The sequence below is a fragment of the Scyliorhinus canicula genome, chromosome 23 (assembly GCF_902713615.1).
Source record: "Scyliorhinus canicula chromosome 23, sScyCan1.1, whole genome shotgun sequence".
Classification (NCBI taxonomy): domain Eukaryota; kingdom Metazoa; phylum Chordata; class Chondrichthyes; order Carcharhiniformes; family Scyliorhinidae; genus Scyliorhinus; species Scyliorhinus canicula.
This window is the reverse complement of record NC_052168.1, coordinates 6,344,968-6,359,588: the sequence shown is the minus strand read 5'-3', so window position 1 is coordinate 6,359,588 and position 14,621 is coordinate 6,344,968. Positions and strand designations below refer to the sequence as shown.

The 14,621-nt window shown below is 50.9% G+C and overlaps 1 protein-coding gene across 1 annotated transcript; it reads left to right on the top strand.

Annotated features, from left to right (window-relative positions):
* Positions 1 to 17: 17 nt before the first annotated feature.
* On the top strand, positions 18 to 14,373 carry lin7b (lin-7 homolog B (C. elegans)). The gene is made up of 6 exons (XM_038783808.1): positions 18 to 111; positions 5,128 to 5,246; positions 6,883 to 6,954; positions 9,474 to 9,683; positions 11,873 to 12,036; positions 13,607 to 14,373. Exons 1-6 carry the CDS (start codon positions 75 to 77, stop codon positions 13,626 to 13,628), a joined length of 624 nt encoding a protein of 207 aa, XP_038639736.1. The 5' UTR covers positions 18 to 74; the 3' UTR covers positions 13,629 to 14,373.
* The last annotated feature ends 248 nt before the right edge of the window (positions 14,374 to 14,621 follow it).

Below are 14,621 nucleotides of genomic sequence, written 5' to 3'. Positions count from 1 at the left end.
CCAGGGGCGGAGACGTGACGAGCCTCCCCCGCGTCCCCGTGCGCGATTGTTGGTCAGGTGATACCGGCTTCACCATGGCGGCGTTGGCCGATTCTCTGTCACTTGAGAGAGGTGAGCGGGAGCGGCGGCTGCGATCCCCGCACCGGAGGCGGGCCCGGTCCGGGTTTTGCGGTTTTTGTTTCAAGCGAAATAGGAAAAAAAACAATCATAAATCTGCTGGCATTTCAATCCGGGGACCGCTACCTGCTCGGCCAATCGCAGGCGGCTGGCCGCTGATTGACTGGGGCAGCGACCAACGGGAGGGTTTTGAGATGGATATTGATGAGGGGGCCGGTTTTGTGAGGGGGGCGGGGTGTGCGCGGGCGGGGTGTGAGGGGGCGGGGTCTGAGGAGGGAGGGGCGTGTGAGGGGGTGGGGTGTGTGAGGGGGTGGGGTGTGTGAAGGGGCGGGGTCTTATGAGGTGTGCGAGGGGGCGGGATTTGTATGGGTGGGGTGTGAGGGGGCGGGGTCTGTATGGGGTGTGTGGGGCGGGGTCTGTATGGGGTGTGTGGGGCGGGGTTTGTATGGGCGGGGTGTGAAGGGGAGGTGTGTGAGGGGGCGGGGTTTGTGAGGAGGCTGGTCTGTGGGGGGGCAGGGTCTGTGAGGGGCGGGGTGTGTGAAGGGGTGGGGTGTGTGAGGAGGCGGTGTTTGTATGGGAGGTGTGAGAGGGGGTGGGGTGTGTGAGGGGGCGGGGTTTGTATGGGAGGTGTGAGGGGGTGGGGTGTGTGAGGGGGCGGGGTTTGTATGGGAGGTGTGAGAGGGGGTGGGGTGTGTGAGGGGGCGGGGTTTGTATGGGAGGTGTGAGGGGGTGGGGTGTGTGAGGGGGCGGGGTTTGTATGGGAGGTGTGAGGGGGTGGGGTGTGTGAGGGGGCGGGGTTTGTATGAGAGGTGTGAGGGGGTGGGGTGTGTGAGGGGGTGGGGTTTGTATGGGAGGTGTGAGGGGGTGGGGTGTGTGAGGGGGCGGGGTTTGTATGAGAGGTGTGAGGGGGTGGGGTGTGTGAGGGGGCGGGGTTTGTATGGGAGGTGTGAGGGGGTGGGGTGTGTGAGGGGGTGGGGTGTGTGAGGGGGTGGGGTGTGTGAGGGGGCGGGGTTTGTATGGGAGGTGTGAGGGGGCGGGGTTTGAATGGGAGGTGTGAGGGGGTGGGGTGTGTGAGGGGGTGGGGTGTGTATGAGAGGTGTGAGGGGGTGGGGTTTGTATGGGAGGTGTGAGGGGGTGGGGTGTGTGAGGGGGTGGGGTTTGTATGAGAGGTGTGAGGGGGTGGGGTTTGTATGAGAGGTGTGAGGGGGTGGGGTTTGTATGAGAGGTGTGAGGGGGTGGGGTTTGTATGGGAGGTGTGAGGGGGTGGGGTTTGTATGGGAGGTGTGAGGGGGTGGGGTTTGTATGAGAGGTGTGTGAGGGGGCGGGGTGTGTGAGCGGCGGGATGTGAGGGACATGGCTCCAGCTCCTGGGCTGCTCTCTGGGCAGCAGCTGCAGGAGGGACTGTGCTCGGTGGCTGAAGGGGAACTGATCCCATTAACTCGGGGCACAGGGCGAGGGGGAGTAAAGTCAAAGGACTTTGGCAAAAGATGCTGGGGCCTGGGGTATGAAAAACTTGGAACTATAGAATTCCTACAGTGCAGATGGAGGCCATTCGGCCTATCGAGACTTTGCTGACCCTCTGAAAGAGTCCCCCCCCCCCTGCCCAGACCCACTCACCCCCCCCCCCCCCCCCCCCCCAATCCCCGTAACCTCACCTAATATGCACACTTGCGGGCAACGTGGTGTGGCCAACCCACCTAACCCGCGCGTCTTTGGGCCGTGGGAGGAAACTGGAGCGCCCGCAGACACGGGGAGTCATCCGAGGTCGGAATCGAACCCGGGTCTCAGGCGCTTGTAAGGCTGCAGTGCTAGCCGCTGTACCGCCCTGCTGTCCCTCTTTCTGGAGTGGGCATCACCCCTGTCCAGCAGGGTGACCAACTGCTGCTTTGGGGCGGGGAGAGCGAAGGATAAATTTGGGATTATGGACTATAACTGCAGGGGCGGAAGGGACGATGCTGGCAAACCAGTAGAGAGGGGAGGGGTGTGTGAATGCTGGTAAACCATAAAGGGTGGAGTGGCTGGTGCTGGCAAACCAATAAAGGGACTGCTGTCTTTCCCTAAATAACATCATTGATGATTACCGGTTCTATATAAATGCAAGTGTGTCTCAACAAAGCGCTGTGGTCTTGTTACATTCTTATTACAGTGAAATGATAACCAAGCTAACTGGGTCTGGAGGCTTTAACAGGTGAACATTTTCTGACTGACCCGGTTTGGGAGTTCGGCTGAACCTACACACCTGCTGCTGTGTAAATTGTCATTCTGACCAGATAGAGGGTCACTCCCTCATGATGTGATTGAAATCAGCAACTTGTTATACATTCACTCAATGGGAACATCCCAAGTCCTCCTGATATGCATGGTGTTGCCTGCAAGTATATATATTTTTACCAACAGTGGTTATTGATGTGGGAGGGGATCAGTGCTCCCAGTTTTTCCACTGTCATTACCCATTGTCCTCCCGTGCCAGACGCAGCATGGATTAGGGACAGAGAGAAGCTCTCACTCTCTGCTGTCCTGTCCAAGAATCCATCCCTTTTATTTTCCTCCCCAATTCTTGGTCTCTCATCTGAAATTGCTTTAAAACCGCCATCTGTGCAGCGCATAAGAGAAAGCTTTCAACTTTAGTGTCCCCATATCCTGATCCTCACCGGTGGCTGAGCCCAGCACATATACAAAGCACAAAGGCGGAAAGGTTTACAAACGTCCCGTGTTTTACCGCCATCACAAAACTCTTCAGCCAATTTAATTTGCTCCCCGCAATATCAAAAAACTGTTGTATGAACTGGATACGCAAAAGGCCATGGACATAAACAACATCCTGGCTGTAGCACCGAACACTTGCGTTCCAGAACTAGCTGCTCCAACAGTCAGGTTGTTGCAATATAGCTGCAACACTAGGATCTAGCCAACAATGTGGAAAATTGGCCAGGTAAGTCCTGTCCATAAAGAGTGGGACAAATCTACCAGGCCGATTAACTACCTATCAGTCTACTCTTATTCATCAGCAAAGTGATGGAAGGTATCACTGCCGGGCTTAGTTACAAGTAGTCCGCTCGCAATGCCTAGCTTGGGCTCTGCCAGCTCCCGACCTCATTCCAGCCATGGTCCAAACGTGGACAAGAGAGCTGAGTTCCAGAGGTGAGAGTGACTGCCCTTGACATCATAGAATTTAAAGTGCAGAAGGCCATTCGGCCCAACGAGTCTGCACCGGCTCTTGCAAAGGGCACCGTACTTGAGGCCACACCTCCACCATATCCCTGTAATCCAGTAGTCCCACCTAACCTGTCTGGACACTTAAGGGTAATCTATCATGGCCAATCCACCTTGCCTGCACATCTTTGGACTGTGGGAGGAAACCGGAGCACCCGGAGGAAACCCACGCAGACACGGGGAGAACATGCAGACTCCACACAGGCAGTGACCCAAGCCTGGAATCGAACCTGGGTTTCTGGAGCTGTGAAGCAAATGTGCTAACCACTGTACTGCCATGCAGCACTTGACTGAGTATGGCATTAAGGAGCCTTCGCAAAACTGTAAACAATGCGGATCGGGAAGGAAGATGTTCTACTGGCTGGACTTATATCTGCGCGGAGTCTGCACGTTCTCCATGTCTGCCTGGGTTTCCTCCGGGTGCTCCGCTTCCTCCCACAAGTCCCGAAATATGTGCTGTTGGGTACTTTGGACATTCTGAATTCTCCCTCCGTGTACCTGAACAGGCGCCAGAATGTGGTGACCAGGGGCTTTTCACAGTAACTCATTGTAGTGTTAATGTAAGCCTATAAAGATTATTATTAATATTAGCACAAAGGAAGATGGTTGTGGTTGTTGAAGGCCAATCATTTCAGTCCCAAGGACTGAAGTCCCATCACTGCAGGAGTTCCTCAGGTTAATGTGCTGGGCCCAACTATCATCATCTGCTTCATCAATGACCTTCCCAAGATCATAAGATCAGAAATGTTCAGCATCATTAGAGGCTCTTTCATTAAATGTTTTTAAGATAAAGATAGATAGTTTTTTGAAGAATAAAGGGATTAAGGGTTATGGTGTTCAGGCCGGAAAGTGGAACTGAGTCCACAAAAGATCAGCCATTATCTCATTGAATGGTGGAGCAGGCTCGAGGGGCCAGATGGCCTACTCCTGCTCCTAGTTCTTATGTTCTTATGTTCATTCACTGCAACTCAGATACTGAAGCAGTCTGTGTTCATCTGCAGCAAGACCTGGACAGCATTCCGGCTGATCAATGGCAGGTAACATTCGTGTCACATACCTGCCAGGTAATGACCACCTCTAACTAGGGAAAGTCTTACCACCTTTCTTTGGAATTCAACAACGTCACTATTGCTAAATTCCCCCCAACCATCAACACCCTGGAAGTCATCACAACCAGCCATATAAATTCTGTGGCTACACGAGCAGGTGGGAGACTAGGAATTCTGCAGCAAGTGACTCCCTAAAGCTTGTCTGCCATCTGCAGGGTACAGGTCAGGAGTGTGATGGAGTACTCTTCAATTGCTTAGATGAGTGCAGTTTTGAAACCACTCGCAAAGCTCAAATGTCTAGGACATTGCAGGCTCGATTGACACCATCTTAAACATTCGCTACTTCCCCCACAAAATGTGTAGAGAAGGAGAAAGAGCTTGTATTTATATAGCTTCTTTCACAGGTGGCCCAAACTGCTTTACAACTAATTTGCACACAGCGAGCTCACACAGACAACAGCCTGATTTTTTTTTAAACAAACAGGTTTTAGAGATATTAATTGACTGATAAATATTGACTTGGACCCCGGAGAGAATCCCTAATCTTTTGTGTCCACCTCGAGGGCACACTGGCGCTGGTATGTTTAGGAGCTGCTGCAAGTGAACTAAGGGACCCCCAAAACCGCTTGCCTAGGGTGGACGGGGAGACAGAAACCTGAGAATTCTTGCCCGAAGGGAAAGCAACCCGGCCCTGAGCACTGTCTGCCGAGTCGATTGATTCATGATTCCTGCTTTCCGTGTCTTCCAGATGTTGCCAGAGCGATCGAGCTGCTGGAGAAGTTGCAGCGGAGTGGCAACGTCCCACCACAGAAACTGCAGACGCTGCAGCGAGTTCTTCAGAGCAAGTTCTGCTCGGCCATCCGAGAGGTAGGTGTCCGGTCAATGTCTCTGACTTTGCCCCCTAAAGTCATGGGCTCGTAAAAGCTCACCGTCGGTGACCAATAACATTTTGTGGCCCTTTCTGCGTGCATCAACCTTTTGAAGGAAGAAGCTTATTTGCAGGTTTCACTCTGGCATCTGTTTAAAATCTTATTTTTAAACTTTCCAACATTTAAAATTATACGAAGAGAGAGTTTCACGAGATTGATAAACTCACTGCTGCATGGGGGACTTGAGGTGAATTGCATCAATGCATTCAGGGCAAAGCTGGATTAGCACTTGAGTGAGTCAGGAATAGGGTGAGATAAAGTAGAGGTGTGCGGGGTGCAGTGGTGGGGTAGGAGGAGAAGATAAAGATTGTGTGGAGCATCAACACTAGCACAGACCAGTTGATCCTGTTGGCCTTTTTCTTACCTGAAATATCTATCTAAAAGATCTCGACATCCGCCCTCCCAAACTTAAGCTAAAGAATACTCTTGGTCTTAAATGTCTCTTTTACAACATAAGTGGAGCCCAACCAGTAATACCGCCGCTGGAAGCTATCCTGTGTACAGAATATTACTGTCCTCGCATTTGTGCCACGCATTTTATCATATTTTCCGTTGTAAATTCCCGCACTTACATTTGTAATGGGAGCTGCCTATGTAAACGTCACACTGCAATTACATCTTCCAGCCAGTGGAGATGCTGCAGGACGATCACTGCTGGTCAGGTGCAATTATACTTCTGACATGTTCACATTTGTGGTGTGGTTACTGTTATAAATGGGGGGGGGGGGCACACTGGTTAGCACTACTGGCTCTACTACGGTATCAAAGACCCGGATTTATTCCCAGCTCTGAGTCACTGTGCGTGTGGAGTTTGCACATTCTCCCCGTGTGTGCGTGGGTCTCACCCCCACAACCCAAAGATGTGCTGGGTAGCTGTATTGGCCACGCTAAATTACCCCTCAATTGGAAAAATTAAATAAATGAATAAACGTGGATGTAGAAAAGTTGACATATAAGGGCAATCAACAAAATTTCCACAGGGTTTGTTCAACTTCTCCCTCGCCTTCTACCCACATCGCACCTGAACCTCATTGGATCTTGACTCTGAGTGAAAACCCTTGGGAGATCAGCTCGTAATAGTTTTAAAAGTCTGGCTTATAAGTACATGCCTGCTTCTCTTAATACACTTCCCGCCACACTTGATTAACAGTCCTGTTGGTATAATTATACCATGAAGATGCCACGAGAGATGTGACGGCATTAGATTGTAATCCACCAGTGGCTGTCCTTTTGTATTGGGGCTGATTATAGTTATTAGCCTATTCCACTAATTTTTAAGAGCACTGCGCTGTTCCGTAACGACACAGGGCAATGCGGGAGTATGCTAGTGAAGGAGCTGCTACGTTCTCTGGTACGCTGGGAACTGCACACTTGCAGACGCTGCATAGAATTCCCTGCGTGTCACAGACGTGGAGTTAGCGATCTTCCTCTGGCAGCTTCGTTTTCTCCCCCCCCCTCCCCCCCCCCCCCCCGTAAAGTTTGTCACCTTGACGGGCTGTGTCCTTTCGCTAAGCTCCGAGTCGGGCAAGGGGTACGGGAGGCCCAAATAACGGATGGTCTATTTCTCGTTCTAGGTGTACGAACAACTTTACGAAACACTCGACATCAATGGCAGCCCCGAGATCAGAGCGCATGCAACAGCCAAGGTACACACAAGCTGGTAAACCCAGGTTGTATTACAAATTGTAATTGAGCGCAAGCAACAAAGTTATTAGCAAAACAAGAACAGTAAATGCTGGTATTAGCGAACCTGTGACTGCAGGGAAAGGTCACTCGATCCACTTTCCCCATTCAATCAGATCACAGTCGATCTGAACCTTAACTCAGTTTAGCTCACCAAATTCCAAATCATTTGATGACAAAATCTATCAATCTCCGATTTGAAAGTTTGCACCGACCCTCAGCCGTAACAGATTTCTGGAGGAGAGAGTTGCAGATTTCTAGTACCCTTTATATTAAGGAGTTCTTTTTGAAATTGCTTCTTCTGAATGGCCTGGCTGGAGTTGTCAGATTCTGTCTGCTTGCTGTGGCTTCTTGTACTAAAGGAAATTATCGGCAATCATTTTTTTAAAAGATGAATTATTCACTCTTGGGCTGTGGGCATCGCTGGCTGGGCCAGTATTTATTGCCCATCCTTAATTGCCCTTGAGGAGCTGGTGGTGAGCCGCCTCCTTGAGTGGCTGCAGTCCATCTGGCGTAGGTACACCCGCAGTGCTGTTAGGAGCAGAAGTTTCAGCATTTTGTCCCAGCGACAGTGAAGGAGCGGGGAGACGTTTCCAAGTCGAGCTGGGAGATGACCTGAAGGGGATCTTGCAGACGCTGGTGTTCCCATGCATCTGCTGTCTTTGTCCTTATAGGCAGTAGAGATTGTAGGTTTGGAAGGTGCTTTTGAAGGAGTCTTGGCGAGTTGTTGCAGTTTATCTTGCATATGTTAGACACACTGCTGCCACTGTGTGTCAGTGGTGGATGGCATGTCGGTCTTGTGGGTTACTTTGTCTTCATTGAGTGCTATTGGACTCACCCAGGCAAGAGTGACCACACTCCTGACTTGTGCCTTGTAGTAAATACAAAATTATTCTTTCCTGGCAGAGGAAATATTCCAACAGTGTCAGTTAAGCATCACATCAAGCTTATCAGCTTTGGATCTTGTATGTCTCTCTTGTAGAGACAATGCATTGGCTTCAATTTGAATTGTTTTTTGGCGCAGGCACTGAGATGGATTACGGGTTTGCCCTGTCCATTCTGCACATTGGCTTTGGAACTCTTAAGGATGGGATAAAAAGTAATCGCTCTCCTCTCGCTCTCCTCTCGCTCACTCTCCTCTCGCTCGCTCGCTCTCCTCTCGCTCGCTCGCTCTCCTCTCGCTCGCTCGCTCTCCTCTTGCTCGCTCGCTCTCCTCTTACTCGCTCGCTCTCCTCTCTGCTCGCTCTCCCCTCACATGCTCGCTCTCCTCTCGCTCGGTCTCCTCTCGCTCGGTCTCCTCTCGTTCGTTCCCTTCTTGCTCGCTCTCCTCTCCGCTTTCTCTCCTCTCGCTCGCTCTCCTCTCCGCTTGCTCTCCTCTCCGCTCGCTCTCCTCTTTGCTCGCTCTCCTCTCGCTCGCTCTCCTCTCGCTCTCTCTCCTCTCGCTCTCTCTCCTCTCGCTCGCTCTCCTCTCGCTCGTTCTCCTCTCGCTCGCTCTCCTCTCGTTTGCTTCCTTCTCGCTCACTCCTCTTGCTCGCTCTCCTCTTGCTCGCTCTCCTCTTGCTCGCTCTCCTCTTGCTCGCTCTCCTCTCGCTCGCGGTCCTCTCGCTCGCTGTTCTCGCGCTCGCTCTCCACTCTCTCGCTCTCCACTCGCTCGCTCTCCTCTCGCTCGCTCTCCTCTCGCTCGCTCTCCTCTCGCTCGCTCTCCTCTCGCTCGCTCGCTCTCTCGCTCGCTCGCTCTCCTTGCTCGCTCTCCTCTTGCTCGCTCTCTTGCTCGCTCGCTCTCCTCTTGCTCGCTCTCTTGCTCGCTCGCTCTCCTCTTGCTCGCTCGCACTCCTCTCCGCTCGCTCGCTCTCCTCTTGCTTGCTCGCACTCCTCTCCGCTCGCTCTCCTCTCCTCTCTGCTCGCTCTCCTCACGCTCGGTCTCCGCTCGCTCATTCCCTTCTTGCTCGCTCTCTTCTCGCTCGCTCTCCTCTCGCTCGCTCTCCTCTCGCGCACTCTCCTCTCGCTCGCTCTCCTCTCCGCTCGCTCTCCTCTCCGCTCGCTCTCCTCTCGCTCGCTCTCCTCTCGCTCGCTCTCCTCTCCGCTCGCTCTCCTCTCCGCTCGCTCTCCTCTCCGCTCGCTCTCCTGTCCGCTCGCTCTCCTGTCCGCTCGCTCTCCTGTCCGCTCGCTCTCCTGTCCTCCCGCTCTCCTGTCCTCTCGCTCTCCTCTTCGCTCGCTCTCCTCTCCTCTCGCTCTCCTCTCGCCCTCCTCTCGCCCTCCTCTCGCTCTCCTCTCACCCTCCTCTCGCCCTCCTCTCGCCCTCCTCTCGCCCTCCTCTCGCCCTCCTCTCGCCCTCCTCTCGCCCTCCTCTCGCCCTCCTCTCGCCCTCCTCTCGCCCTCCTCTCGCCCTCCTCTCGCCCTCCTCTCGCCCTCCTCTCGCCCTCCTCTTGCCCTCCTCTCGGCCTCCTCTCGCTCTCTTTACCTCCCTCCATCCTTATCCTAGGCAACAGTTGCGGCCTTCGCAGCCAGTGAGGGGCACGCACACCCTCGAGTTGTCGAACTTCCCAAAACAGAAGAAGGACTTGGCTTCAACATCATGGGCGGGAAGGAGCAGAACTCCCCAATCTACATATCCCGAATTATCCCTGGAGGAGTAGCAGACAGACACGGAGGCCTTAAACGGGGCGACCAGTTACTCTCGGTTAACGGAGTGGTGAGTGCTGAGGTCTACTTGCTGCATTTATTTCTGATGAATGTGACTGGGTGAATCTGGCCAAAGGGTTAACGGGTGGGTTCCTCCTTTGCTGGTCAGAGAATCCGACTGAACGTCACAGGAACAGGAGAGAGCAATTCGGCCCCCATTCACTCAGCTGACCTGTGACTTAGCTGCACTTGCGCACCTTGTTCTGTGATCCATGCTATGCCCCCCACCGCACCCCCCCCCCCCCCCCCCCCTTCCCCAACCAACAAAAATGTAGCAATAAAAGCAAAATACTCAGAATGCTGGAAATCTGAAATAAAAACAGAGCGTAGAAATTCTCAACTGGACGGGCGGCATCTGTGGAGAGAGAAACAGAGTTAATGTTTTGAATCCAATATGACTTCTTCAGAACTGAAGGAAGGTCGAAATGTGATTGAAGGGGGGGGGGGGGGGGGGCTAGAACACAGTGAAAGGTCTGTGACAGAGTAGGAGGTGGGAGAGATTACTTCACCAAGACTTTATGGAACAAAAGAAGGTGGGAATGGTAATGGTTGTAGCAAAGAGACAAAAATCACAGATGCGAGCCCAAAACTATATTAATCTCAATTTTGAAAATTTCAACCGAGCCCTGGCAACGAAAGCTGTTTTTTTTTTTGGAAGCGAGAATCCCAGATTTGCCCTCTCCATTTATGTGAGCAAATGTTTCCTGATACCAGCACGGGCCGCACAGTGGTTAGCACTGTTGCTTCACAGCACCAGGTACCCGGCTACGATTCCCGCCTTGGGTTCTCCCCGTGTCTGCGTGGGTTTCCTCCGGGTGCTCGGGCTTCCTCCCACAGTCCAAGGATGTGCGGGTTAGGCGGATTGCTCACGTAAATTTTCCCTCTAGTGTCCAAAAGGTTAGGTGGGGTTGCTGGGTAACGGGGATGGGGTGGAGGCGTGGGCTTAGGTAGGGTGCTCTTTCAGGGGGCGGCGCAGACTTGATGAGCCGAATGGCCTTCTTCTGCACTGTAAATTCTATGATTCTGTGATCACCTCGCTTTAATATTAAAATTCTGGCCCCTAGACTGAGCAACAAGAAAAAATAGTTTCTCTCAATCTACCCAGTCAACAAACCCTTTTAGTCATCTTAAAGACCTTAACTTGACCATCCCTTGATTTTCAATCCTCGAAGGTATACCAGCTCAGTCTATGTTAGCCTTGGTATCATTCACATTGATTGGCACCACACCCTCCAAGGCCAATGTACCCTTTTGTGAGTGTGCTGTCCAGAATCGAATGCAGTTACTCTACATTGAGTCTAAGTAAAGCTTTATACAACAGCTTAAAGACTGGAGAGACGCAAGTTCAACCTTGGGTTTGGTTCGTCTCTACGGGCTTTGCCTGCACAGTCTAACAGACACCTTCATTGTAATAATAATAATCTTTATTATTGTCACAGGTAGGCTTAAATTAATACTGCAATTAAGTTACTGTGAGAATCCCCGAGTCGCCACACTCCGGCGCCTGTTCGGGTACACAGAGGGAGAATTCAGAATGTCCAATTCACCTAACAAGCACGTCTTTCGGGGCTTGTGGGAGGAAACCGGAGCACCCGGAGGAAACCCACGCAGACACGGGGAGAATGTGCAGACTCCACACAGACAGTGACCCAAGTCGGGAATCAAACCCGGGACCCTGGTGCTGTGAAGAAACAGTGCTAACCACTGTGCTACTGTGCCACCCATGTTACCATGTTTCTGGACAGAACATATAACAGGCTTGATCCTGTTTTGCAGCCTTCGCAAAGAATGCTGTAAATCTCATTTCTTCTTTTGTCATTTCTTTCCTCTGATGGGTTGCCAGAGTAAGATGACTTGCCTGAGCCAACTGGGACCAATGGTAAAGTGGCTAGAGTAGATTGGCGGTGTAGTAATGCCAGTCTATTCTCTGGAGCAGCAAGAGCAGAGCTCGTGTTTAGCACCTTCTGTTTATATCTCCCGCATGTTTACGCACCACGTTCTGGCAGTATGTGCGCATAGCCAATCCTTTCCTGGCTAAACAGTCAAATCAGATGTGTTTAAATACCTTTTATTTCTTGCAGGGTAATTTACTTGGCTATTTAGCAGTTAGTACAGGGAGATTACAAGGTATCTTTCTGCCTCTACTGAGTGTGTGCCGCCTGTACAAATGTTTTTTTAAAAATATTTTCACCTCTTCAGAGTGTGGAGGGGGAACAGCACGAGAAGGCAGTGGAGTTGTTGAAAGCTGCTCAAGGCACAGTGAAATTGGTGGTGCGATACACACCCAAAGTCCTGGAAGAGATGGAGGCGCGCTTTGAGAAGATGAGGACAGCTCGCCGCAGGCAGCAACACAACAGCTACTCGTAGGTCTCAGGAAGGCAGTGGCAATTGGTTTTTCATATTTTATTGGCTTCATAACTTGTGAGGCAAAGTCACAAAGTACTCAAATTGACGAGCGCCCGTCAATCCTGCCTTCCTTCGCCCACCCTCTACCCTGACCCATGGCAGCCGATTAATCTCCTGGTTGTGTTAATCAAGTCCCAGGCCAGTGATCCAGCGTGAAACTAGATGCTAATACTTTCCTTGGTGTAAGGTTTATTTACAGAATGCAGCATTCCACATGCCTGCTTCCTACTTACTACGCCAGTATTCCAGCAGTCTCTCACTTTAGAATTTAAGGAACCGTACATAATTAAATGAAAATGTCGTTCTAGGGGGGTTAATGATGCCCTTCAGCCCTCACGGTGCCCTGGAAGCATAACACTGGACACCGCGTGCTACCTCTCCAGGGACAACCGGCCTTGAACGTAGCAGTGGATGCCTCTTTCTTTAGAATTAATTAAACAGTACCCTTATAAGACCACAAAACATAGGAGCAGAATTAGGCCACGCGGCCCATCGAGACTTCTCCTCCATTCAGTCATGGCTGATATATTTCTCATCCCCACTCTTCTGCTTTCTCCCCATAACCCATGATCTCCTTATTAATCAAGATCCCACCTACCTCTGTGTTAAAGACACTCAGTGATTTGGACTCCACGGCCTTCTGCGGCAAAGAGTTCCACAGATTCACCACTTTCTGGCTTAAGAAATTCCTCCTCATCTCTGTTTTAAAGGATCGGCCCTTTGATCTGAGATTGTGCCCTCCGGTTCTACTAGGAGAACCTCCAAGTCCACTCTATTCAGGCCTCGCAGTATCCTGTAAGTTTGAAGAAGCCCCCCCCCCCCATCCTTCTAAACTCCAACGAGTACAGACCCTTCATCTCTAAAATTGAAATACCATTAACAGGCAGTGACAAAAATAAATGAGAATACCCTAGGGCCAATATGGGGGTGGGGGGGGGGGGGGGGGCATTCCTCTCTGACCCTCACAGGTCGGTGATTGAAACCAGTCCAGTGGATCACACGGACCATGTGTTATAGAAGCTATATTGTCTTTTCCTTCAATTAAATATTGGGAAGACTACAGCTATTGTCTCTGGTCCCTGTCACAAACTCAGTTTCCTTGGTAGCCCCGCAATAAGCCACCTGAGGAGTTAATAAGCCCCGAAATCCCCCCCCACAACCCCCACCCACCCAAAGGTGCTCCACCTCACTGCCTCTCTGTAAAAGACTCTCCTTAAAACATGCCTCTCTGACTGTAAATGTATCGTCACCTGGGTTATGTAGCTTGCTCATTCCGAGAGCTGGCGCAGATGAGGCGGACTGACCGGCTGCGCTGTAACGATTCGGAGATGCCTCAATATTTACATAATGCAAATGTTACGGCTTACGGTCTGTGCGCAGTTCACATATTTATTTTTTTGATTTCCTATTTTAGACATCCTTATTCAATATAGAACAGGGAGTGTTTAACCTACAGATGTTGGTATTTGGAGAATTATTATCTGAAGCATACTGTGCAGCTTTTTTTTTTGTCTTTTTCTCTGGCAGGTCGCTGGAATCCAGAGGATAGCCAGTTCGATTTTCTCTTTCCAGAGATGGGCCTGGTACCAAGCATGTGTTGCAGCTGTTGTGCGCGTAGCCAGGTGACGCCCCCCCACAACCTCCCCGCCTCCCCGTGCTGTAGGTCTGATGATGAGAATCGCTATGGGCTTAGTTAAATTGAGCAGGGGCATCACCTTTTCTCAAATAAATGTTCAGCGCCTGTTGGGGGGCGGTTTCATTGGCGGGGGTGGGGGATCATAAAGAACCATTTGTGTTGCAGACATGTGCGATGACACATTTCAATGCAATTTATATCATCACATACCAAAGCAAAATACCGCGAATGCTGGAAAACCTGAAATCAAATCAGAAAATGCTGGAAACGCTCGCCCAGTGCGGGCAGCGTCTGCAGAGTGAAGCAGCATTCGCCTCCCAGGTCAACGACCTTTTCATCAGGCTCTGACTGAGGTCATTGACCCGAAGCATTAACTCTGTTCCTCTCTCCGCAGACACTGCCAGACCTGCTGAGCATTTCCAGTAATTCATGTTTTTATATCTCATTACATTGTGGGTTTGCAAGCAAGAGTAGCAAAAGCGGCGGATGCTTTTTCAGCGAAGGTAATACCTCTATAAATGTCGAGATCTACAAGGAGCAAAAATCTACAATTGTCGTTTACTTAACAGCTCTGTCGTGCATAGATCCTGTTAATTGACTGGTTTGTTATCCGTCCCTCTTCCCTGCCATAAAGGTGTCTTTCCCTTTGAGGCCTGAAGCACTGTTTTGGTTCTTAGCTTTCCGACCTCTGTTAGTCAGATATTTAATTGGATTCAAAAGATGCGTTTGGGAATGGAATTGCAAGTTCACTTTTACCATCTATTATTTTTGAAATGCTGCGATTGAACATGCGAACAAGATATTAATTGTGTTTGTTCAATTTAAATGTGTTCACCTCAATACAAAGTTGCCCTACATTGCTGGATTGGTGGGAAGATCCAGCAGCCAGGCTCAGTGATTGGGGGG

Bases quoted from the DNA above. Each gene is read 5' to 3' on its own strand.
- lin7b (XM_038783808.1), top strand. From the start codon at position 75: ATGGCGGCGTTGGCCGATTCTCTGTCACTTGAGAGAG. The intron at 9,684-11,872 runs GTGAGTGCTGAG...TCACCTCTTCAG, and splicing joins TACTCTCGGTTAACGGAGTG to AGTGTGGAGGGGGAACAGCA. The intron at 12,037-13,606 runs GTAGGTCTCAGG...TTTCTCTGGCAG, and splicing joins CAGCAACACAACAGCTACTC to GTCGCTGGAATCCAGAGGAT.